The 23,387-nt window shown below is 39.8% G+C and overlaps 1 protein-coding gene and 1 long non-coding RNA gene across 4 annotated transcripts in view; one reads left to right on the forward strand and one right to left on the reverse strand.

The window, feature by feature from the left end:
• The window catches only part of ATG10 (autophagy related 10), an 83,615-nt gene extending 66,750 nt beyond the window's left edge, over nt 1–16,865 (forward strand). For 2 of the 3 annotated variants that reach the window (XM_080574074.1, XM_080574072.1), the window contains 3 exons: nt 13,443–13,540; nt 13,827–13,946; nt 14,345–16,865. In XM_080574074.1, the coding sequence (XP_080430200.1) occupies nt 13,443–13,540; nt 13,827–13,946; nt 14,345–14,375 (249 nt within the window). In that variant the 3' untranslated portion in view covers nt 14,376–16,865. The remainder of the gene's footprint in view (nt 1–13,442; nt 13,541–13,826; nt 13,947–14,344) is intronic. The other variant, XM_080574073.1, reaches the window with a different exon arrangement.
• Nucleotides 3,523–13,433, reverse strand: LOC308185662. Its single transcript, XR_013943535.1, has 2 exons — nt 7,774–13,433; nt 3,523–7,594 (listed from the first exon to the last, which is right to left on the reverse strand). It is a non-coding gene; the product is annotated as an uncharacterized lncRNA (long non-coding RNA).
• Nucleotides 16,866–23,387: the final 6,522 nt, after the last annotated feature.

The following is a 23,387-nucleotide window of genomic DNA, read 5'->3' on the forward strand; positions in this document are numbered from 1 at the left end:
ATAGCTAGAACTTCTGTCTTGAAAGTACATCGTATTTGGTCCTTCTTGTAGAAGTTGGCAACACAGAGTATTAAGTTAAGTACCTGTGAATAGCAGATTTTGTCCTCTAATTTTTACATACCTGCTTCTCAAAATTATGGCCTGATGATGCATATAGTTACCTATTAAAAGTTAAACTAAGAAGACCCATTTATTTTCCAGGCACCTTCCAAAAGTTATTACAAAATAGTAGAATATTTATTGGTTTGGACAATGGGTGAGGGCACTAGCCATTTTCATCCTGTCTTTGTCCTGGGGGTGTTTATAAAAATGTGCACAGAACAACTTCAGCAGGGAAAAGTGAAATGTTCCCACCTCCAAAATGCAGCTCAGTGGTACAGTGGTGTGGCTAACTTCCTATGAGGTTAAGAGCTTTACTCTAAATCAAGAAGAAAAGAAAGCTGAATCTAGGTCTTGTGTCTCAGATGAGTTCTTTACTTGCCTGTAGAGTAAAGTGGGGTATAATGATCGTCTCTTCTTTCTTTTTGGTATGTTTTGTACAACGTCAGGTTTGGTAGGCATGCTGTGTGAATGGCTATGGGATTCAGTTTGGGCTGTAGGCCAGACATTTATCTTCTCCAGATATAGTTGTTTATGCCCATAGCAAGTAGCAGAAAAATGTTTTCTTCTTCTGTGAGGAGGGACTTAGCACTCTGAGAAACAGGTCTTCCAAAGGCTAGGAAGCGAGGTGAGAATTTTAGAGAATTTTGGGTATAAATCCCTGAACATATGTGTCCAAGTCCATTTTTGCTTCTTCTCAATTGTGCCAGTCCATGTCTCAGTTACTTTTTTCTTTTTTAAAGCAAACTAACAAGATCATTTTAAAAGCTGGAGAATAAATCTGATCACAGTCATGAAACAAGCATCACCAAAAATTTTGTTTTTTATGAGTGTCATGTTGTCATAAACCCTGACCTTGCCCTGACAAAACAAAGTCATAAACACAATCAAGTATATCTGCTAAGGCTTAATCAATGCTTAGCGATGATGGAATGTAAAATCAAACATCCAAAGATAGAAATCGAATTGCATTATTACAGGAGGCTCAGCAGTTGAAAAACTGCCCAATAAAACAAGAATGAAGGCTTGGTGACTTGAAAGTTCTGTAGAAACAGTCTAAAAAACTAATCTGTGAGTCAGGACTCTGAAGGATCATGGAAGTTAACAGAGCACATGCTGCCTTGCTCATTCCCTGCCCCTTATCAGGTTTTACCAAAACCTCTTCAGACCCAGGTGCCTCTATTATCAAAATGTGAATTAGGGCTCTGCCTGCAGGGCACTCCTCCTAACCATGGGAGCGGACAAGGTTCATGTATGGTATGTCTGTTCTGTTTTTGCTGACAATAGGTTGGTGTTTTGGTTCTTTTAGTGCTTTGCTGTCACCCCAGGGAAAAAAAAAAAAAAAGACATTCAGAGCATTCTGAAAAAGACATCAGACATCCTGATACTGACTCTCAATGCAGTAGTTTGTGAGGACAGTTGCAAGTCTTAAATTTCAGGGCTATATGAAATTCCCAAATATGGTAGATCATTGTTGTCTATGTGGTAGTCTGTTAAAAAGATCCTCCACACTGTTTCAAGTCTTAGGTTAAAGGCTCACCTTGTGTAATCCTTAAAATAGAAAGGTGTGGGCTGTTGACACCAATGCTAATTGAATGAGGCTGAAGATGATTGTGCTGTTTTCCTTCTGCACTGTTCATGCATCTTCAGGTTCAGTCTATTCAGCCCTTTTATGAATCCTCATCTACAATGAAGAAAGCTATTTGCATTTACTAATAACACTTATACTACAAAAGGGAATATTAGCAACCGTGTCCCACAGATTTTAAATTTCAGAACAGCAAGTGATAGGGAATTCTCCTATGTCTGATTTGCTACTATTGTTTATTTCTCAATTTCATCTAAATCAGGTGTTTTTCTCCTGTCATTTGGTACTTAGCAGGTAGTTGTAATATCATCTCTGTTATATGTCCATTCTGTCACATAAAAAGTAGTCATCCAAATGAAAACTTCCCAAGAACAGCACAGAACTGCAGTATTTTTCCAGAGTCTGCGCTTTTTCAATATGTAGTTAAGAATCTGAAAGACATATTCTTTATAGAACTTCAATAATCCTGTCCATTACATCACTTAATTTATAGCAATGTTAACAGAAAAATCAATAAACATTATTTCTAAAATGTCAAGGATGTTAATGGTGTGATTTAAAAAAGGAAAAAGGTTCAAAACTCTGAACAGAACACTTTGATATAGTGTTGTAGAGGCACATCTTGCTGAAACTGTGGTAAGGAGGATTTAAATCATTATGGCTCAGTCATCTTGAAAAATGTGTGTAGGTAGCTATTCTTAGACATACAAATCTTTCTTGCCATATTGTGGGATTTTGCTAAGTGGGGGAGGCTGTATACAGTATATCTTAACAGAAGGTTGCTAAGATCTCTCTTAAATCATTTTGGCTCATATCAACAGTTGCTATGGATCCTCTGCTAATATTTTTGGAAAATTATTAGTACAACTTCCTGAGGAAAGGGAATCTTACCAGCATGGATTGGAAGGCTGTTTCAGAGGGAAAAATATAAGAACGGAAAAGCTGGGTGAATATTTATTTCAATCTAAAATTTTCTGTGATAGATTCGACTTCTGTGGTTGAAAACAAACAACAGTAGTGTACAAGCTAGCAAGAAGGTTAATTTAAAAACTAAGCATTAATTAACAATGTATAGCTGCCCTACAGCTGAGTCATGTTTCTCCCAGTAAGACTTTATGGGCATAAACCTAGTCTGACTAATTTCATAGGAGGAAAAGACCAAACAGTGAGCTAGTACTGAAGGATATAGAATAAGCGAAGAGGCTTAATGGGTAATGTTCATATGGAGATAAAAAGTGGTAGGAGGGTCCTTGCTGATTTCTGGGGCACAATTCAGGATAGACTTTTAAGTCTTAATGTTATTGCTCCTTGAATTGATCAGTTATTCTGAAATGAAGGTTTAATAATATTTCTACACTGATACATAATTAATTGAACGAATTACAGTGTAATAGTATTGATTCCCTTGATTCTTCTCTGCTTCTGTAGAAAAAATGTGACAGTGCTACACATTGCATTTGCCTTTACAGACAATTTCTCTAGCAAGAGAGATTCCACAGCCTCCCAAGTAGAGATTTTTTGGAAGAAGATGAAATAGCATATTCCTTCCCTGGTCTGGCGTTGCTCATTTTAGGCAGAGATGGGTTGCTCTTCTGTCTTCGCCTGCAGTGACCTCCAGCAGACCTGTATGGACCCAGCAATTCATTACTGGTATGAGGCTGGTTACTGAATATTCCCCCTTATTGAATGTTCCTATGAAGAAAAAATTAAAATACACAGTAATATTGATTGCACAGTGTGAGGGAAATGGATATCATATATGTCACAAATTCAACTCCACGTGAAAGATAACCATCATGGTCACAAAACTGTTGTAAACTTTATAGCAATTCCTGTTTGTTTTTTTTTTTTTTTCTGCAGCAAGGGCTCTTGGTCAAGCCCTTCTGCAGATTTTATTTATTTATTTAAGAAAAGCTTTTAAAGTGCCATTTAAATGGAAGTTCGGTATCGAGGTTAACAGATTAGCAGTTCAAAAGCATTTAGACAAATTCATGAGACCACTTGTCCATAGATGGATTCAAAAAGACCACGCATGAATGTGTCCTCCATCATCTATAATACAACAAACATGCTGGAGCAGTACAAGGGGAGCGAACCACAGAAAAAGGCCAGGCTCTTGCTCTACCACAACAGCCTTTCCACCTGCCACTGTTGCAGACAAGACCCATTGCTGGATGGACTTTTGTTCCCATCCAGTAGGACACTTCTTACATTCTTTAGACAGTCTGAGGTTCAAAAAGGAAGATGAACTCATCAAAGGAGATGAGTTTACTTCATATGGTCAGACCAGTATATGAAACTGTGTATAGACTCTGAGACTCACAAAACCACGTGACAGCTCTTAAAGTTGAAAGCCAGACAGAGGCGCGTTTTGCCTTCTCATTTTGTATATTGTATTTCTGGCTGCATAGAAGCCTAATTCAAGAGTAAGGAGAGACACTGCTCGAAAAGCCCTGGCAGAATGGGAGTTATGGCTCCTACAGCAGTGGTATGTTCAAGCTTCTGTAAACTTTTGGGCTCTCAGAAGAGAGCTCAGTGTTTCACTCATTTGTTGTCACAGACACTGACGTGTTCCAAGTCTTTTTTAAACTCTGAATACCATTGTTACTAAAGCACTTAGCTGCAGCTCTGAGAAGGCCTTGCAGGAGACTGTTTCAGTTCCTTTTGGCATTTTCTGTAGTCCACCTTTCTTATGCCAGCATTCACTTTTTTGGTGATTGCTAATCCCAGTTCAAACTTTTTACTCTACCATACTGTGTATGGAGATTCTTGGGCAACTTGTGTCAGATCAGGCTTTTACACAGCACAATGTTTGTAGCCTTATATTGAGTCTATCATCAGGAAAATTACCACGAATATTGACTGTCTTAAAGCGTCTGTGCAAGAATAAGAATTTGCAGTTTCAGTAGTTATTCAGAGTATTGGTCCAACAAATGGTATTTCAAGTAATATGCACTATGGGGTGCTTTAACCGGATGTTAAGATCACAGTCATCTAGCATTATAAGGAGAGATGAGGAACAAAGAAAGTCTTCTCTTGGCCTGAACTCAGAATGAGGGCTGAGTCACACTTTTACGGACACTTCATTGCCTTCTTATATTTGATATAGTCAAATTAGTGTTCTACTGCTCTGCTGCAGAAGAAATTTGCTTTCCATTCATTACCCTGTGGTAATTGTCTGTCTTCTGACAACATTATAGCTATTAGTCATACTTCCTTCTTGATAAACTGTATAGAGGAGGTAGGAATATATGCCATCTCATTTGCTAGTTACAGTATTTCAAACTCAAAAGTCCAATGAAAATCTCTCTTCGCAATATCTTATTGTAGAGAAATTCCTGGGATTATAAAGTGAACCCTTTGGGGGCACATTTATCAAATGCCATTATGGATTTTTTTTTCTTTCTTTTTTTTTTTTTTCTGAACTCTACATTTTTTAATCAGGGTTGGAAATCTGTCCCAAAATCTTTCCATAGTTATACAGCTTGTTGGATCTTTCAGTTTTGCACCTTAGATGAATCTCTTAACTTAAGAACAGATTTCAAATAGTAATTAATTAAGACTATATGCTACATAACTAAAACGGTGACAACTGAATTAATCTTATTTTGGCAAGCATGGAAGAAGAATCATCTGTTTATTTTCTTGGAAAAATGGCTGAGATGCCATTTCTTGACAATATAATTATGGACCTGCCAATTTTTAACTATAGAATTTTCTTAAAGAATCCTAAATGCAAGTTACATGCTTTTGAGAAGTTTAGGCTTTAAAAACATAGCTTTGTCTGAGCGTCACCTAGTGCTTTATTCCACTTTTTCTTAAATTTAGTAACTCAAACCTGGTTTTATATATAAATATGAGCAGTGTTGTCTATTCTTGTTTAACGTTATGCTTGTCCTGCATGACTTCTTAGGTATGCCTTTAAAAGATATTCTGTTAGATGTTAAATTATTAAAAAAAAATATATATGTAAATTGCAAAAGAGGATTATCACCCTCTCAAAACTGTAAATATTCTGGAATAAGGCAGATGAACCAATTTCAGGGATGAAATATGAAATAGGTCTTGGCTATCTAGTTATTTATGTTATTTTTTATTCTGTAGTATTAAGGTGTTACAATAGTAAGCTCTGCACAAGAAGTGCATATGCATGTCAGATCTTATTCTTTTCTATTGTTATCACTGTCCTAGTTACAGAAACCACTGTATGGAAAATGTATTTATCTTTTGAATAAACCTGAAATAGGAGGGCCCAACGATGTAAAATAAATGAAAGCGAAACTTCTGATTAAACACGTTTCTGTTTGTTGCCCTTGAAAACACTTTATTTCTGGGTAAATGGCTTTGTGTAAGACTTTCTAACCTGCACTGTGTGTTATACAAGAAAAGCAAAGCTGTCCCCAAAGATTTTGGATTGAGGTACTGTTCCTGTTTTGGATGCACATCCTATTTCTGGTAGCTTTAAAAATGGAAGAGCAAGATTGATGTTTTTGTGACATTTGACTACAGACACGTTCAGGTGTCACATTCAGCAGAAGCTGAAGATGTCAACTTAAGTAGCAGTAAGTTAGCAATGTAGAGGTGATGTTTGCGTGGAACGTGGTGGTTAGAGCTCTGTCCAAATTAAAAGACAATTTCATTGCAAATTGTAGACAAAAGGCTGCATTCAGGCTGTGGTCAGCCAGCTTTCATGTTATTAGCAGGGTTTTAAGATGTCCTGTATGGAAAAAGCAGTGACAGTTTGTGCTCTGAAGAATTTGTTTCTTCAGAAACAGCATTTCCACCGTCTTGGCCATGATGGATTTGAAACAGCAGGTACAAAGTGGTAAATGTTGTTCATTTTACAGAAATTCTGGCTGCATCAAGTATTCTCATATATTTGCGTTGTGGAATCTGCCAAAGCAACTCCATTTTCCTCAGAAAACTCCAGCAGTTTGATTAATTGGTTTTTCAACTTGGACTTCATACTTGATGCAAGAAGAAAGCTTATTTGACTGTGTGGGGTTCACAGTTGTGAAAGTATTAATAAAAACTTGTCGCTGAAGTTAGTATGTCTTTGGAAATACACAGGGAACACATACATTAAATCGTAAGGGCAACTGTAACTGTCCCTCTCCAAAGAAGAACTTGAGCAGGAATTAAAATCCATCTGTAGCCTTTTCCTCCAAAAAGTGGTTCAGTAATGACAGAAATTCGCTTTTTTCATCTGATTTTCACTTTTTTGTCTCATCAGGGTCCCTTCAGGTTTTCCCTAGCTCAGTACCATTGCAGATTTATTTTGGTTATCTAAGAAAATGCACGAGAGCATAGGTGCACTTTTATAGTCATTCTCTAGCACCTGCTACAGACAGAAGTAGGCTGTTTTATCTTCAGCACACTTAGCAATAGGAGTCCTTCTCTATGTTTTACTGCAAAGTTATAGAAACTTCCCTCAGTTACATCAGTAGGATGACTTGACTTCTGTTTGTAAATTGAAATCAAGGTGACTAAATATGTCACCTGTCCCAGGTAATAAACTCTATCCTGTGCCCACTAAGATGGAAGGAGCTTTTAAAATGCTTTTTGGATTTGACAGCTTTTACAGCAAGCACATTCCTTTCACCAGCCATTTTGCCCCATCTGAAGCTTTTTTTGATTGTCACTTCCCTGTAACCAATACCAGTCCTATTTCTTAAACATTGTTTTTATGAAGTGGCTGCGTTAATAGAAATGTTGTGACCCACATCAGTAGAAAGGAGAAGCACTACACAGTTAGTATTCTAACAGTTTTATTACTATGATCTGTGCCTTCCAATGGGATGATAGAAATTCGTGGTGTAATTGAAATTCCTTAATGCTGCTTCTGCAACACAGCGGTGCCATAATAATGGAGTTTCTGTTGCAGTAATTCCATTATTAGGGGAAAATCTGTAAGAAGGAAACAGAGAGAGATGTTTGGAACACATTTCTTGTAACAGCTGGTGCTGTCCTGTTGCCTTTGCAAGTACCATTACTGGTCCTTGTAATCACAACATGCATATGCTCATCTGACTTTACTGCTCAGGCTTAATGTCCCCCTAGCCCTCATTCATAAAAATGTTACTTGCTTTTTACACCCAAACTGGAGCATGTGTGTAATTGAAGCATAAAGTCTTCCTTTGACCTCAAGTTCAACGTGCTTCGGGTTCCACATGTGCAGTTATTGTTGTGGTCGTGGGACATAGAGTCAATCTGAAAAGAAAAAATTTTATTACTGTCTTTCTGAATAAGAAGAGTTTGATTTTATTGACAAGTAAGTTACTACTGGTGTATATAAAAAATAAGGAATGAAAAAGGAGGTTGTGAATTCAAGGACATAAAATACTTGTAGCATCATAACCCTGTGTGAAAGATTTTTACTTAACAGTAGGCATTTATTTCAGTAAGTGGGGTTGAAAGTTGGTGAAAAGGGAAGGGCCTGCAACTTCTTTATTCCTTGCATCACTGTTTCCATTCCCCTGAATGGAAGAGATTATGGAGGTCATAATTTATTAATCCTACCTTCTTTTTCTGACCTGATGACTGTGATTGCAAACACTGCTGGGAAAATACCTGGAGGTGGTAGGTGCTGGATGTGGTGTTTGGTAGCAGTATCCTGCATGAAAGTTTTCACACTCCTCCGTGATTATGTGTGTAAAACAACATCATGCAGACTGGATCGGGGCAGAGTTAGTTTTAGGTACAAATCCCTTGCACTGTCGTAAATGGAGAGGTAATAAATGTTATGATGTATGCTCTAAGGCAGGTTAATGTAGCACTGGAGAAAATAGAAGCCATTACTACTGGACGAGCTCCAGTTATGACAGAGAAGATAAATGGTGCTGTTACAAGAGATGTACTGACAACAAAATATCTGCTGGCTGGCAAAGAGAAGAGCGGAGCACAGCACAGCTACCTACAGGCAATTACCCGTTACCTGAAGTAATGTTTATTTTTAATTCAAATCTGACTTGGATAGTATTTCCTACACGCACTGATAGGTGAAGACACATAACCCAACCTGATGGAAGTTTTGTATTCGATTATATGTGCACTTAGGAGCCACCCAATTTTTGCCACTGTTCAGATTCGTGTCTAACATTTCACTGCATTACAGGCAGTGCACAGGACAGGAGACGAAGCTAGTCTTACCCCTTTACACCTCATGGCCTTGCGAGGACAGCCCAGTTGCATCAGTAAATGAGGGCAGAAAGGGTGAAGGACAGTTGATCGAGTATTGGCAACCCTGACAGACTTTATGAAAACAGGCCTTCTTGCGCCACACAGAAGAAGCTGCTGCTAAACTGAAAAGTTTCTTGGTCTTCTGGGAGCCTGTAGCATTCCTTTTGTAGTTGTTGTTGCTGAGGGTTCAGGCACACTAACAAAAACCTCAGTGAAAGAGGTTTAAGCTCACCAGTTTGTCCTCACATCTAAGGGAGCTCACCACACCTGCACAGGTGGTTGTAGTTGCTCAGCTAACATACAGGAAGCTGTTACGCTCCTCAGTCATGTTCAGTATTGTGTAGCATCAGAACTAAATTCATTATCAAACTACCAATGAAACATTTCACATCTCTTATGTGGTTTTGTGAGAGAAGTTGAGACAACAGGTACAGAAATGGGTGCAGATCGTCCTTTCAAGTCGTTCTTTATGTCACCTAAAAAAGAAGTCTTCCTACAGAAAGTAAACGGAGCAGCGTTTGGAGCTTTCATATTCACTGGAGCTAGTTGCTGCCTGTAAAAACTTGATTTCCAATGAAAGTTGGGTCAGGTTCAAGAGAGATGCAGGTGTGTGACGTACTCCAGTGTCAGGTGCGGATCAGCACTGTGACTCAGCGTGGGAATGGCAACAAGAAAATAAAGCAGCTGATTTCAAAATAACTATCCAAGCATTACTGTCCAGAAGAGTTGAGAGCAACCTGTAAATGGGTTCTTTCTGTACAATGCCAACGAGTAATTGCTAGAATTGAATTGAAAGTCACACATGTTTCTCCATAAAAGGCATTGCTATATGACTGATTAAGGACGAGGGGACTCTTTTTTGCTACCTAAAATGTTTTTTTTTTTTTTTTTATGAAACCTCAATAGGACTCTATGGTTTTCCCAAAAGGGATGCACAGATGAGGCTAACTGAAGGCTAGTATTGTCATCCTAGCATTTTGCCAGGGTACATTTCACTGCCTGTGGAGTATCTTTATTCCAACAGATGACTGTGGCAGGTATTAAACAGGTTCCTGGAGCTGGTGCAGCACAAGCTCCTTCATTCTCATGAGATACACTTTGGATAGTCTTTGAGAAGGACTTGGGAGTCATCATACTGCAAATTCACAGCCCTCTCTCAGGGCATACCATGAGCGACAGAAGTGCACCTTTCTTGCTTTTCCTGATGGAGCACCTAAGCGCAGACCCCTGGGGTGGCAAGATAAGCCACTGCCTTCAGTTCTGGACTCATCTGCAGTGATGACCAACAAGGGCACTAATTAATGCCGGTTTGACTGACAATTGCATGTACAGCTGTCGTACAATAATGAGTTCTAGCTACTGCAAGCCCAGGCTGAAATCTGAACTGGTGACCTGGCAATAAAAATGCTCTATAGCCCAATATCAATTCTGAAGTCATTCAGAGCTTTGATAACTTTTTTTTGTTGTTTTGTTTTTTTTTTTGTTTCGTTTTTTGGCAGCTGTCCGGTACTTCCTCCTCTGAGCTGCTGTGTCAGTGATTTAACCTTGAGTATACATTAAGCCTCATGGGGATGCCATTATGTGCAGGGTCTGGAATTTAGAGTTTGACTGAATCAGATCTGATGCACTCAGGATGTTTTTCCTGGTTGCTCAACAGCTCTCCCTCCGTGCCTCAGCCATTTCCCTTCTTAGAAACTCCTGCTTGGCTCAGGAATTCTTGTAATCTCTTCTGCTTTTGTGTTCTTCCTGTCAGACATACAGAGTGTGACATATTCGTATCTTTCAGGTTTTGAATGTTTCTGAAAAGTATAGCATTCTTGCAGTTTCATTCCTTTCATTTAAGGTGAAAAAGACAAGCAGATTCAATCAGCTTATTGAAAAATTCCCATTTTATACACAACTATTTTCTTGACACCATATTTGTGGACTTTCATTGCTAAGGATCTGTGTAATACTTAAATTTCATGGATTAGAGGTAAACAAATAAGTGACAGTTCACGGCTCTCTGTGAATGTGTAGATACGGGCAGCTGCAGTGCACGTGCCATGCCCACAGCCTCGCCAAGAAGCAGCACAAGTTTCAATGAACTCCTGGGTCACGTCATTGGTGCCATTCAAAATTAGGTGGATTGCAGTGAGATCTGCACTGCTCTGGCACTCTTGTTGCTTCAGAAGTGCAAGGAGGAGGGTTTGACTCACCCGAACCAAGTGTCCTCAAAGTATTTCTATCAACTCTGAAGCTGGTGGCTGGGTCCTGTTGCAAAAACCTCTCCCTTTACATCTGCTGGATCAGGAAGGGAATAAAGTGCATTTCCACTGTTCAAGAAGAGTGGAAGAGACGCTGCAGGGAGTTTGGAAGTTGAATGGATTTCACCACTGTCACATGCTCAGGAGTCTTAACTTGACACTAAAGATAGGATCAAGAGTATTACACTTTTGACAAATCGGGGAGCAATACACTTTGCTTTTTCATACAGATGTGTAATTGTTAGTGTTTGGGATTTTTTTCAGTCTCACTCTGTTGTGTTGTAAGGAGAGGAAGAACTAAAAGAAGAAAGATGAATAAGCTATTTAATAAGCTATTTAAAAAATTGTCTCTGGCTGCCATTGGCTGTCATTCATTGGTGGTTTGCTCAAGCAAGAACTGCAGGATAGGATGAAATACCAGGTCACAGGATGGTTGGGATTGACTTCAGGCTGAACATTCAGCTTTGGAAATCATCCATGTGCTTTTCCTGGAGTGCCAAGACATTTAAAGCCCAGCGGATCTTCTGCATTCTCTTTGGGAGTGTGTATTATCTCTTTAGACTCTTTCTTCGTGTAAGGGAATTGCTCAACTTGCTGCTTGATGTACTTTGTTTTGTTTTGTCTGGTTTAATAGTTCTGTAAATAATGTTAACTATCCGTTTTTACTGTCTTTGAGGAATACCGTTGGCACAACCTATGTATCTTCTAGAATTGCTTAGAGATCTGAGATGATTTAAGCTAGCGTATAATTTGAATGGATCTTTTATTCAAACTTAGTTTTTCTCAATGGAAAACAGCATCAGTTCACTGTTACCAACAGCAGATGGTAGCATTCATGCATAAGTTATCTGTTTGCACTGCAATGTAAAAACACAGCTTTCTGAACATTATTTCTGTATGTTGTGAAGCTTCTGGAAGTTTTTAAAAGTTCTCCTAGACACAAAAGGATTGATCTTTGTGAGTGTGTTTTTTGCAAGAGAACCAAGTGTCGTTTAACTGCAAGAGACACTGTGATATAGGATATGTCCTCTTTGCTGAAGATGACAGGCCAGGATTTGTCTTCATTTGTTAGCAGGGGGTTGGAAAAGGAGTTTTTACTGTATTGTAAGAAGATTTAGCGATCCTCCTCTCTTCAGTGGAGGCAGTTTGCTAAATCCTAAGACAAAATGCAGCCACAGAACCAGGGGACTCTGGCTGCAATTATATCAGCCTGGACAAAGGGATTATGTCTCGGAGAATAAGATTAGTATAGTTTCTTCTTGGCCAACCATAATAGAGCCACCACAAGAAGTGCAGCTAAGGAAAAGGGCCTTTACCCAGAATAAAACACCCAGTCCTCATGGTAAGTCTCTGCCAAGGCTCTGGCTCCAGCAGTCTGGGCTCGGCTGCAAGCAGGCTGTGCTTCTTCCACGTTGGGCATCTTTCTCGTCTGGAACCACCCTCTAGCTGTTCCCTGTGCTGTATTAAGTGCTTTTGCCCTTCCTGAGCATGGGGATGAGGTAGGATTTGTTTATTTTGGTGCAGAAGGAGTAGCAGTGACCTCAGCAGCATTAAAGGAAAATCACTTCCCCGGGGCACAGTGTGTGGGGCAGATGTGCTGATCTCTTGGTATCACTGATGTAAGAGCAGATGAGATCACTGTTAGGGCTTTGCATGGAGTGCAAGTTTGATTCAGTCAGAACACATACTTAGTTTGAGTGCCTGTTGCAGAAGAAAGTGAAAGGTTTGTGCAGCATCAGATTGAGTTTTCAACAGCACCCCATGCGGTGTGAGGGTGGAAAGGAACACACAAAGCCTTAGCAGTTTGTAGGGAGTGTGTATGACTGCAAACTTAATTGTCACTATATGGCTTTTTTTTTCTTTTTTTTTTTTTTTCCTGCAGGACAGTTTTGATTGCATTCTTGACAAACAACTGCATTTCAGGATACTTTTTTCCTGTAGAATAGCCTAATATGAGGATATGCCATCTAGTGGAAGTTAAAGCCACCCTGAGGGCTCTTCCTCCCTTCCTGCTTTCTCTCACAAGCTCCACATTAAACTCCATTTATTTTTCAGCACCTGTTTCACAAGACTGTAACTCAAGCCGCTTTTGAAAACTTTTACATTTGAACTAAACTGTAGCATTGCCTTCTTGGTGCTTTTATTTCTCTTTTTAGAAAGAGAATATGCTGTCAAGTATTGATATGTCAGCGACTGCTAGTAGAAAAACAATGCGAATTGAGAAAAATTGCATCAAGGATTAAGTGGACACTGCTTTGTGTATTTCAGGTGTAAACAATATATTTTCTGTTTTCTTCTTGCGTAGTAAAACAACTGATTTTCCCTCTTAGGAGCATCCGTTACTTGGGCAACCATTTTTTGTTCTACACCCCTGCCGGACTAATGAATTCATGTCCTCTGTACTGGCCAGCTCACAGAAACAGAACAGGTAAGAAACACTACTCTGCTTTGCAAGGCTTGATGTGGTGCAGGCAAAGTAAGTCAGCTAGGAAGTGAACATCATCAAAACAACTTCCTTGATCCAAATAGAAAGGGATTCTGTATTGTCACTTAAGCGCTGAAAGCTGAAGTACACTTGATGTAGATAAAGTAAAGGAATGGCCCCACTTGAAGTTGTTGTTTTTTATTTTATTTTTATTTCTATGACTGTCAACTGTATCTGCAATGCAGAAAAGTTAGGTAAGATGTTTATGGATTTTTCTGTCTTTTTCTAGACACACAAATTACATTATATTGTGGCTGAGTACTGTAGGCCCAGTTGTGGGTCTAAATCTACCTTTAAGTTATGCAAAACTAGGACCTGAGCAGAATGTAAGTGCTGATTTAAATGAAAGGTAAGATAAAATTACACCACCGTTTTCCTCTCCCATCCTCCCACAAAATTTTAAAAGATCAAAATTGTCAAAACATTATCTTTGCCGTTGGAGCTCTTCAAATTCATTTGGGACTCACCTTTAGATATTTTGCTTACATGGATGCCTTACTGCCTTTCCTGGTTTGCAGTTAAAATGTACACTGAGGGAGATGTGTTTGGCACATTGCTGACACCCTTCCTGACTGTCAGAAGGTCCCTGGCAGGGAGGTCTCTCTCAGGTGTGTAAGAGCATTTTGTGGTGGTCTCTCCAGAACATGGTTGATGGTGTGATCTAGAAAAACTGCTGCAGTAACTTTCAGTTTCATCCCTTCTTTTTTTTTTTTTTTTTTTTTTTTCTGTTTGATATCTCCTCTTCAGACCCATGAGTTGCAGGACAGCTGATGGTTAGCAGTAGTAAAGGTACTGTAGACTTCCCTAGAGAAGAAACCAAACACAGACCAAAGGAATCCTACCTGATTGGTAAGCAATACGGCATGGAAAAACAACTGTTTATGGCTCTTTCTTTGTCAAGAGCATGCCTGGTTACAGTTGAAGACCTAGGAGCTGGATGCAGTTGTGACAACTCCCAAGCACCATCAAGACCTGTGATAGCACTGACCCTTTGAAGTCACTCACTTCCTTCCTCTGTTTTACTGTGGCTGTGGCCTGAATAGAACTGCACACAAATGCAGAAACCTATTACAGAGTTGAAATCCCGCATTTGAATCTTCTAAACATATCTACTGACAGTCACATCTGTAGAAAATCCACACCATGTGTGAGGATATGTACAGCAAAGTACTTGCAGGATGTGGTTTAAGCTTCTAGCAATCAGTGTATGGGCTGAGGCTACTTTGCTTTTGGACCACCTTCTCCATCACAGCCTAAGACATGGACCCTCCTCATATTCCACACCACACACATAGAATATCTTAATCCTATGGCTGAATAACACTGAGAAGATGTGTATGTCATGCTTCAGGGAGCAAACAGGATCAGAATTCTACAAACAGGGTACTTACAGCCTACATCTGACTAAGCAGGTGTGGTTCTAGAGTTCAAGGTGCCTAATGCTATCATATGAGAACATCTGGCTTGTCCCTGCTTCACTGCCTCCGAAGGAAGCTTTGCCATACCCTGAGGGAGTAACTGTTGTAGTCAATTAGTATTTCTGATTGTACTAGTCATCGTTTACACGTTTAGTCCCTATCCTGCAGTCTTTGTGCAAGCCTCCCCTGAGAGCTGTTGAAGTCTGAGTAAGTAGGAATCGCATAGAAGTGCAATCAGTGAGAAACAGATTAGATGTAACTTCCATACAAGCCATTTTGGACTCCTTCCCAATCACATTTTATGTGTTGTATAAAACAGACCACAAGTCCTAAGCAGTTGAGGTGGAATTACGGATTTTACTTTATATGTTCAGCAATATGTCGCTTACATACAGAGCCCAACGTATGCCACATCAGAGCCATAAGCGTAAGATGCATCGGATTTCAAATTCTAGGTTTTCAGATATTTTGATTGGTTGCATATTTTTAACTTGCATCACATGTTATTGGTGGATTGAAATATAGTACACCCTTTGAAATTCCATTGGTGCACAATTCTTTTCCCAATAATTTGGAATTAATAATGAAAGCACATCATTTATCCAGTTCTAGATCCTAACAATCTGAAAAGCCAGTTTTCCATGAAAGATCTGTAAAATCTGGACTTCCATTCCTGTACTTTGACAGCATCTACATTGCCTTGCTTAACACTTTTGGCAACATATGCTTGATAACTACATCCACAGCCCATTTTCAAACTTAGGGAAGATTTGCCCAGGAGGGAAAACAAGAAGCAGATAAAAGCAGTTGTGAGAGCCATTAAATGTTCATCCCTGCTCTGCATCTTCATTTGCGATGCAGTGGAACAAAGGGGTGAAAGCGATCAGCTGTTCTCACCTGCCCAGCATTGCTGGCCAGCTCTGTGCCGGCTTCTGCTGCCTCTGCCCATCACAGTGACACACTCCCTCTGCCCTGGCTAATCCTTCGGACCTTTGTGCTTGGTATAACTTAGAACCAGCCTCAGGCAGCGTTATTTCAACCAGGGTCTGTTGGCTCCTGCTGTCCTTAGGATCAGGGAACTGGAAAGAACTGATGGAACTTTTCATACAAACCATCAGCACTGAATGCTGCATCAGCGTATCTGAGGATCGCTTAATGCTCATTTTCCCATAGCATCACAGATGTTACCTGGTACTGCACTGAGGGTCAAATATACAGAAGAAATTCCACTTCTAAATAATACGAAAAATAGAATGCAATCCTGGACAGTGAGTGGTGTTGGAACAACTTGCAGATGAAATGCTAGTTTTAATGTTTTCATACTCTGGACAAGAACTGTTCCTTGATAAAAGAAATGAAAAGATCCTTGAACATCCTTGAGTATCATTTCTAGTAGTAGTTGTGAGACATTGAGAAGATTCAACTGCCAAGATGCTGCTGTGCAGTTTACAAGCATAGTTTCACAGACGTTTCTTAGAGACCAGCTCTTGCTGTTTCTGCCTCAAAAGCAGAAACTGTGGTGCAATGCTACTGTTTGAAACAGGCTTTGGCCAGTCAGGTTTCTTCACTGTCGTCAGCAAGACTGCCTGTTGCAAATCTGTTAAGTATCAGTCCTCTACTCAGAAAGTCAGCATCTCTCCCATCTGTGTGATACCGTGCACTGGACTTTGTACCTAAACAGACTGTAATTACAGACAAGGAGAAATATGAAATGTCTAGGAGAATATACCCCTTTTCCACCCCATCAGCCTTACATTGCACCTTAATCTTCTTTTATTCAATGATTGCAATAAAAATGGATGTGTATTTAGATAAGAAATAAACAAACACTTTTCTTTGACGTGAAGGAATTCTCAGCACCCATTACTTTCTATGTTAATTTTTCATTTGTAAACAAAATCGAGGATTATTTGGGCAGGGCATTGCACATTTTTATAGACCTGAGATTTCCCCTGTCAGGGACAACCCTAGGCACTTGCTGATGGATGGCTGCGCACAGCGGGATACTGCTCTGTCAGTGTCCTGACAGTCACACTCCAGCCTCTAGACATGCTCCTGGTAATCACTCTAGGATACCTCCTAGGTGTCTTGTAACCACACATACACTTGGCTGGAAAGTCAAACTTTTTCCCCATTTCTGAAACTCTCTCTGTCTTGCTAATAAAACCTCTCCAAATTCCTCTGCGGTGCCTTGACTCTGTTCCCAGTTTCTTGGACATGATGATGATAATAGAGAGCATGAAGTGGATGAGCAAACTGACAGTTCCCTGCCCTGTTACAATTCTTAACCTTTTAACAACATAAACAACTAAGTAACTGAGCAGTATCATCATCATCATCATCAGTGTCAATGCTTCCCTAAAATTTGTCTGCAATACCACCAGGCAAGAATTCAGCTCAGTTAGTACAAATACTCTGAGCTTAGGTTGAGAGACAAATACGGGGTACCTAAATATTTGGGATCAAGGAGTGAGAGAATTGTGTTTAGGTATCTACTTTCTAATGGCTTAAGTGGGAGGTAATTCACCATTTACATCCGTGCTGTAGTAACTTACAGAATATTTTACAAAAAACGCAAAGGTACAAAAATCCCGTTTTATTTCAAAATCAAGTTAACTCTGCTGCATTATTTAGTAGTTTTATTTAGCAAATCTACTGAAGGTTTTTAGATTTGAACTTGGGTTTTGATTACGTACGTTATCTGAAATCTTGCAGCCTAGCAGAAAGACAGTTTCTGGATCCAAAGAGTTCTGTAGATTTGCTCAGTCATTCATCCTTGCTGATCTGGGAAGACATATTGAGGACCATGTCTTCTGGGGACTTCTTTTAAGAGGAACTGATTCATACCTGCCTTTGGTTACAAGAATCAACAAGAAGAATGAATTTTATGTGTTCAGCTAAGCCAAAAATGTGCTTTTGTTTGGAATGCAGTTACAACCTACAAAACCCCTCATTTGTGTCAGCATGATCAGGTTAGAATTTAGCCCCCATCTGGTCTGCCAGAAGGTTTGTTATTGTTCAGTTTTCTTTTCTAAAAGAAACACTCCTTGGGTCAAATTGCATGCTTGTTTTCACAACAGTCAGTGTTGAGCTAGCTAATTAAAGCTGAGTATGGTGAAGTAATCAATATCAATTCTTTTTGCAACACCATGAATTTCAGCAAAAGTTCTTCATTATTTTTTTTCTTTTCTTGCACCATTTGCTATGACTACAGTTTAATGAGTTTGCCTGGACATCTGTATTTATATTGCATAGCGTTTCTGCTCCAGCACAAAGGAAAATGATTGCTCTTTCCTGTGAACTGTGAGGTTATAACTGTTTCCTTGAAAGTAGTCTCTTCTAGAGAATAGAGTATGTATGAATATCTGTGCATATTTTTAATCATGTGTATAAGGCTTTTAAAAGTGTTTTAAAGAGTTTAAGACATTTCTTAGCAATGAGTCCTTACCATGTATAATAAAAAATGTACAGCTAGAGTTCACAGCTGCAAAGCTGGCATGTTGAATAGCTACAGCAATAATTCCTAAATTTAGAAAGCCAAGCTAATACAAAGCTCAGAGAGTAGCCCTGAAGAGAGGAACCTCAGACTGAGTGCTCAGGAAGAGTTAGGATGGTGTTACACCTGTAATCTTTATGTCCTGGTTTGCATTAAAGCCTTAAAAGTGCTTGAAAAAACCTACGCCAGAAGGAAACTTTCACTTACCCACTTGAGTGTTTGTTGTGACTGTCACCTACTGAAGATGAATTTCAGCGTAGTGAGAGAAGAGTTTACTGCTGTGTTTGGAAAGGGTGATTTTACAGAATCTCACCTTGAACAACTTCTTTGTCCTCGAGCCTGTTAGAAAACAGCATGTTTTCCTGTAGTGTTATTTTCCAATAACATTAGTGCAGCAGACTGGAGGAAGTGGCCCCATCTAAAGAGACAAGGACACATGCTTCTCTGTGGCTCTGCTGGGTTCAGCACCCCTGTGTTACAAACCAGAGGCCAGGTGGAGGGAGGTGGTGTTCAGGTGCTTGTTGCCCCCCCCCTCACCCCGTGTTACTGCCTGGGATGAGGCTGTGGATAGAGAAGGATGACAGTAAGCAGATTTTCACCAGCAGTCATCTGCATCACCAGAGACAATCTCCGGTACTGGGTCTGTCTCTTGGAATACATCACCTTACAGTGCAGAGACCTGACAATTTTGGCTTCTGCTGAGCAAGTGCCACAGTTGATGCCACTCCTCTTCAGGGGCAGGCAGAGCCCTGAGCCCAGAGCGTGGGCTGAGCATGGGCGGAAAAAGATTTGGCAAACTGCAGAAACCAGCTAATCCTTCTGTCCTTTGCACCTGATCCAGGTCAAAATCCTGAATTGTGGTGGCTTCCAGGCAAGCCTTACTTGGCCAAATATTGATTTTCCTGGGTTTGTAAGGTTTATTCTCCTGCATACAGCAGTCAGGTATCATTGGCTTCATATGGTTAGCCAAGTGCTTCAATATTTACACACGTTTGTTAGTGAAGAAGAAACAGGGACTGCTGCATCTATCACACAAGCTCACTACTGATCTCTGCAGGCTGCCTTCTGCTTCAGAGGGTTTGGCTGAATAACACATAGTTTCAACACTTTTACATTAGGCTTTAAACCACTTTACTAGTGACTTGGTGATGAGGTTTGTTTTGGCTCTTCTTCCTTTGATTGCTTTTCTACAGCATCCAGACAACACTGGGTAATGCAGTCCTGGGCAGTGGCAGAACCCACAGACATATCCTAGAAGAATCCTGGTACCCAGGTGCTGACCAGACATTACTTGCTATCGTGTTTGTGAAACAAATGACAAAAATTGCAAGTCAAAATGTGCAACTAGCTTTGATGTCTTCATGCTTTACTTCTTCTGTTCCCAGTTCTGTGCGTTTTCTCACTTCTTACAATGAGTAATATCCATCCATCTTAGTAACACACCACAAGAAGCTAAAAAAAGCTCCTTAATTTAACCAAACCTGTACAGTGTGCACATGCCTGATGGAGTAATCTGTGTTCTTCTCTTCTACGTTTCTGATCTAACAAGATTTATGGTGAATTTACTCCATAACCTCTTGCATTACTGTATGCACCTATCCCCCATTTGGGTACACAAAGGCAATAAGGCAGTGAGTATCCCACTTTTCTAGTGAGAACTCACTGAATCAGTTAAAAGCTAAATTTACCATTTTGAAGACTTGCTTTGTCAAAGTGCACATAACTTTTTGGTTAGCACCTTTCACGCCTCAGCTTTTTCATACTCATAGCAACATCTAGTGGCAAGATTACCTCACGACAATGCCCTCGTGTCAGAAGCTGGTCTAGCTCCACTTACCACCAGGTAAGCCTTCGTCTCCTTTACTGCCAGATTGACTTCAGAATTTGAACCACACATTCTTCACACCGTCCTCTTTGCTGGCTGCAGCATCAAGGCACTATCACAGAAAGCCAGTCTAGTATTTTTTGCTAAGCAAGAAAAGCAAATCGAAATAAAAAGGAAGAGACTCGGTTTGCTGGAATAACAAAACCAAAGCTGCTGATTTACTTAGGTGAGGTAATGTAGCTCCTGTAGAAACTGACCTGGCATCGTAACACCAGCAGTTGTGCAGAATAACATTGGCATACACAGGAGCATGATTTCTAAATTCAGCTGGCTGACTGGGACCTGCCTTTTCCACTAGGAACTGCTCTCTGCTCTGCAAGCAGTGAATCACAGCCCTGAATTCAATGGTTGGGTCTGCTGGCTTCCAATCATGGTGTAATCAAGGATCACCTGAAAAAACCTGGTCATGTTTTAGCTGTTTTGCACGTAATCATGTATCTGATTTCTCTCGCATGTACCTACAGTTGGTTTGGTGCATGTCATTAGTAAATACATCTGTACTACTGGCAGCCAATTCCTTCAAACCTGGCTGTCTCTTTACATTGTTCCATTGCTAGATTAAGGCTTGATTTCAGAGGCTTCACCATAGGATATGTACGCAGCTTAGCTCTGGTTACTGCATATATATTCCATGTTTCACAGAAGTGTTACACAGAGCCACAGCAGGCACGTTGTAAGGATGTATCTGGAATTTCTGGGCAAACAATAGCACAGCTGAAGTTACTGTGCATAAACAGTAACTGTGATTCAGTGAAGCTGTAAGAAATACTGGGCAGATGTACAAGATCCTCGAAATTCATCCATGTAACATTTTGTGTGAAAGAAGAATGCATCCAGAATACACATACGGTTGTGTGAAAGAATAAAAATGCCAGCATTTAGCTCTCCGTTATCCAAGGAAAGAGGAGGGCTAGCAAACAACAAATCACAGTAAATAAAAGTGGTGGTAGTGGGTACCCTGCGGAGATGCTGGGGATAGCTGATGGCGTGGCCCATCCAACCTCTTCACTTTGGCTCCGTGTGCTGAAATACGGTTACCGGTGCTGTGCGTTTACACTGTGCCTTAGAGTAGGCTGGTGGAGGTCCAAAAAACCTCTTACCTCTTCTCCATCTGTTTCACAGCAGAAAGAATTCTGTGGTCTCTTCCCCAACTCCTCATGGCCGTCATCATCTCAACATCCATCTTCGCTACACCAAAGACCGCTTTGCCTCTACAGTTAAAGTCTCTGAAGGGCATTTAAGTCAGGTTGCAAGAAAGGGAGTGCTAATTCTGGAATCAGACAGCAGCTTCTCCAAAGTTCCCCATAAAGTTGGGAAGGGGTGCAAGAAAAAATGTTTCATTATGACCACGGTTACAGCAGTTACAAGGGTAAGGGACACCTGAGGTCAGCACTGCTTCTGTGCCTGACCTGAGCAAGGAAGGGAATCCGAATCTCACAAGCTCCCAGATGACAACTACAAAACAATTAGTGGCAGAGATCCTCACTCTGTTCTTATATTTTACTTCCCTTTCATGTAAATTAGTGAACGCTAATTGAAGCAGAGACTCTTAGATGAACACACAGAAGAACCGTGATTATAATGAGGGAATTAACATTCCAGCCAAAAAAATATTTTCATTTTTTGTTGCATAAGTTAGCCCTAATGTGGAACAAAGGACGCTGTGCTCCACTATAAGCTTTGTGAAAAATGTACTTTCAAGGAGCCAAACTCAAGGTAAAATATCGGAGTGCAGGTATTGACAGCATGGAAGATTGGGCAGTGGTTTAAACGCTGATTCAGAGGGACATTTTTGGCCTCATCTATATCCTATTCTACAATTCTGTTATATTAGCATCCATACTTTAATATTGAAAAATTGGACAATACAGAGAGAAAAAAGATTGAAAATATGAAGTGATGAAAAACTTCAGTTTTTGAAGTAGTTTGACAATGGTGTAGAGATCTCTGAAAAGTCCAACAAAAAATCCCAACTACTAAGAAATTTTAAAATGTAGCATAGAAAAGCAAAAAGCCTTACTCAAAGACACATTTAAGTCAGTAGAACAGTTAAATATTAACAGGTAACAGCTGGGATGCGCTAAAAAAAGAGAAGTCTTCAAATCAGCAGGACTTGCTGAAGTCAAACTAGTTGGACTTGCACTTAACATGAAAGCAACTGGGTGAAGTTCTGTGGGTTGAGGATGAGAGACATGAGATTAGATGAATGGTTTAATAATCCCTTCAGTACCTAAATCTGATGAGTTGCGTCAGGAGCCTTTACCTGCCTTCACGCTAGAAACTAGAATTTCTGTCATTATTTGACTATTATGAATAAACACCATTTTCAATTGTGACCATTTTCAATTTTGGAAGGCTGTTTACCAAAATATACGTTAAAATACGAACAATTTCTCCTCCCAGCTTTCTTGCCTAAGGAGATGTTATAATTCTCAATTAATTTAAGTCCCAGAGAAACCTATGTTTTTTTTGGCCTGACCTAGCAATAACAAATACTAATTCCAGTTCCTATGGAAAGAATTTTGTGTCTGACATGATGATTGAAGATAAAACTCCAGGTATGCTTGACAGGAGTCTGTTTCTTCTAGAAAAGACAATCTATAATTAAGTTCAGTATTGTGCAGTATTTATTATAAAGTTCATACAAACTTTCTTAAGTAGTATCTATGCTTAGGCCTTGAAAAAAAAGTTATCAGAGACCCCAACTATTGAGAGTCGCAGGAAAAAGTACAATTATCCTGTACTCCTAGAGTACAATTGATCTTTCTTTGTAGAGATCAGTGATATTTTATAAAATAGGAATTACCTCTCAGGAAAAAAAATTGTCAGATGACTAGTAAAAGGACACAGCAGCTCTAACAAAGACGTATGGAAATCTAATCTTGCTGCTGTTGTAAAATCACTATTTTTTTGTCGGAAGACTTCATATTCTATCACTAGTTGCTCTACTAACACCAAATGAGAAATTCCCTCTCCAAAACGTTTTAAAAC

The sequence above is a fragment of the Anser brachyrhynchus genome (assembly GCF_964034855.1).
Source record: "Anser brachyrhynchus genome assembly, chromosome: Z".
NCBI lineage: Eukaryota > Metazoa > Chordata > Aves > Anseriformes > Anatidae > Anser > Anser brachyrhynchus.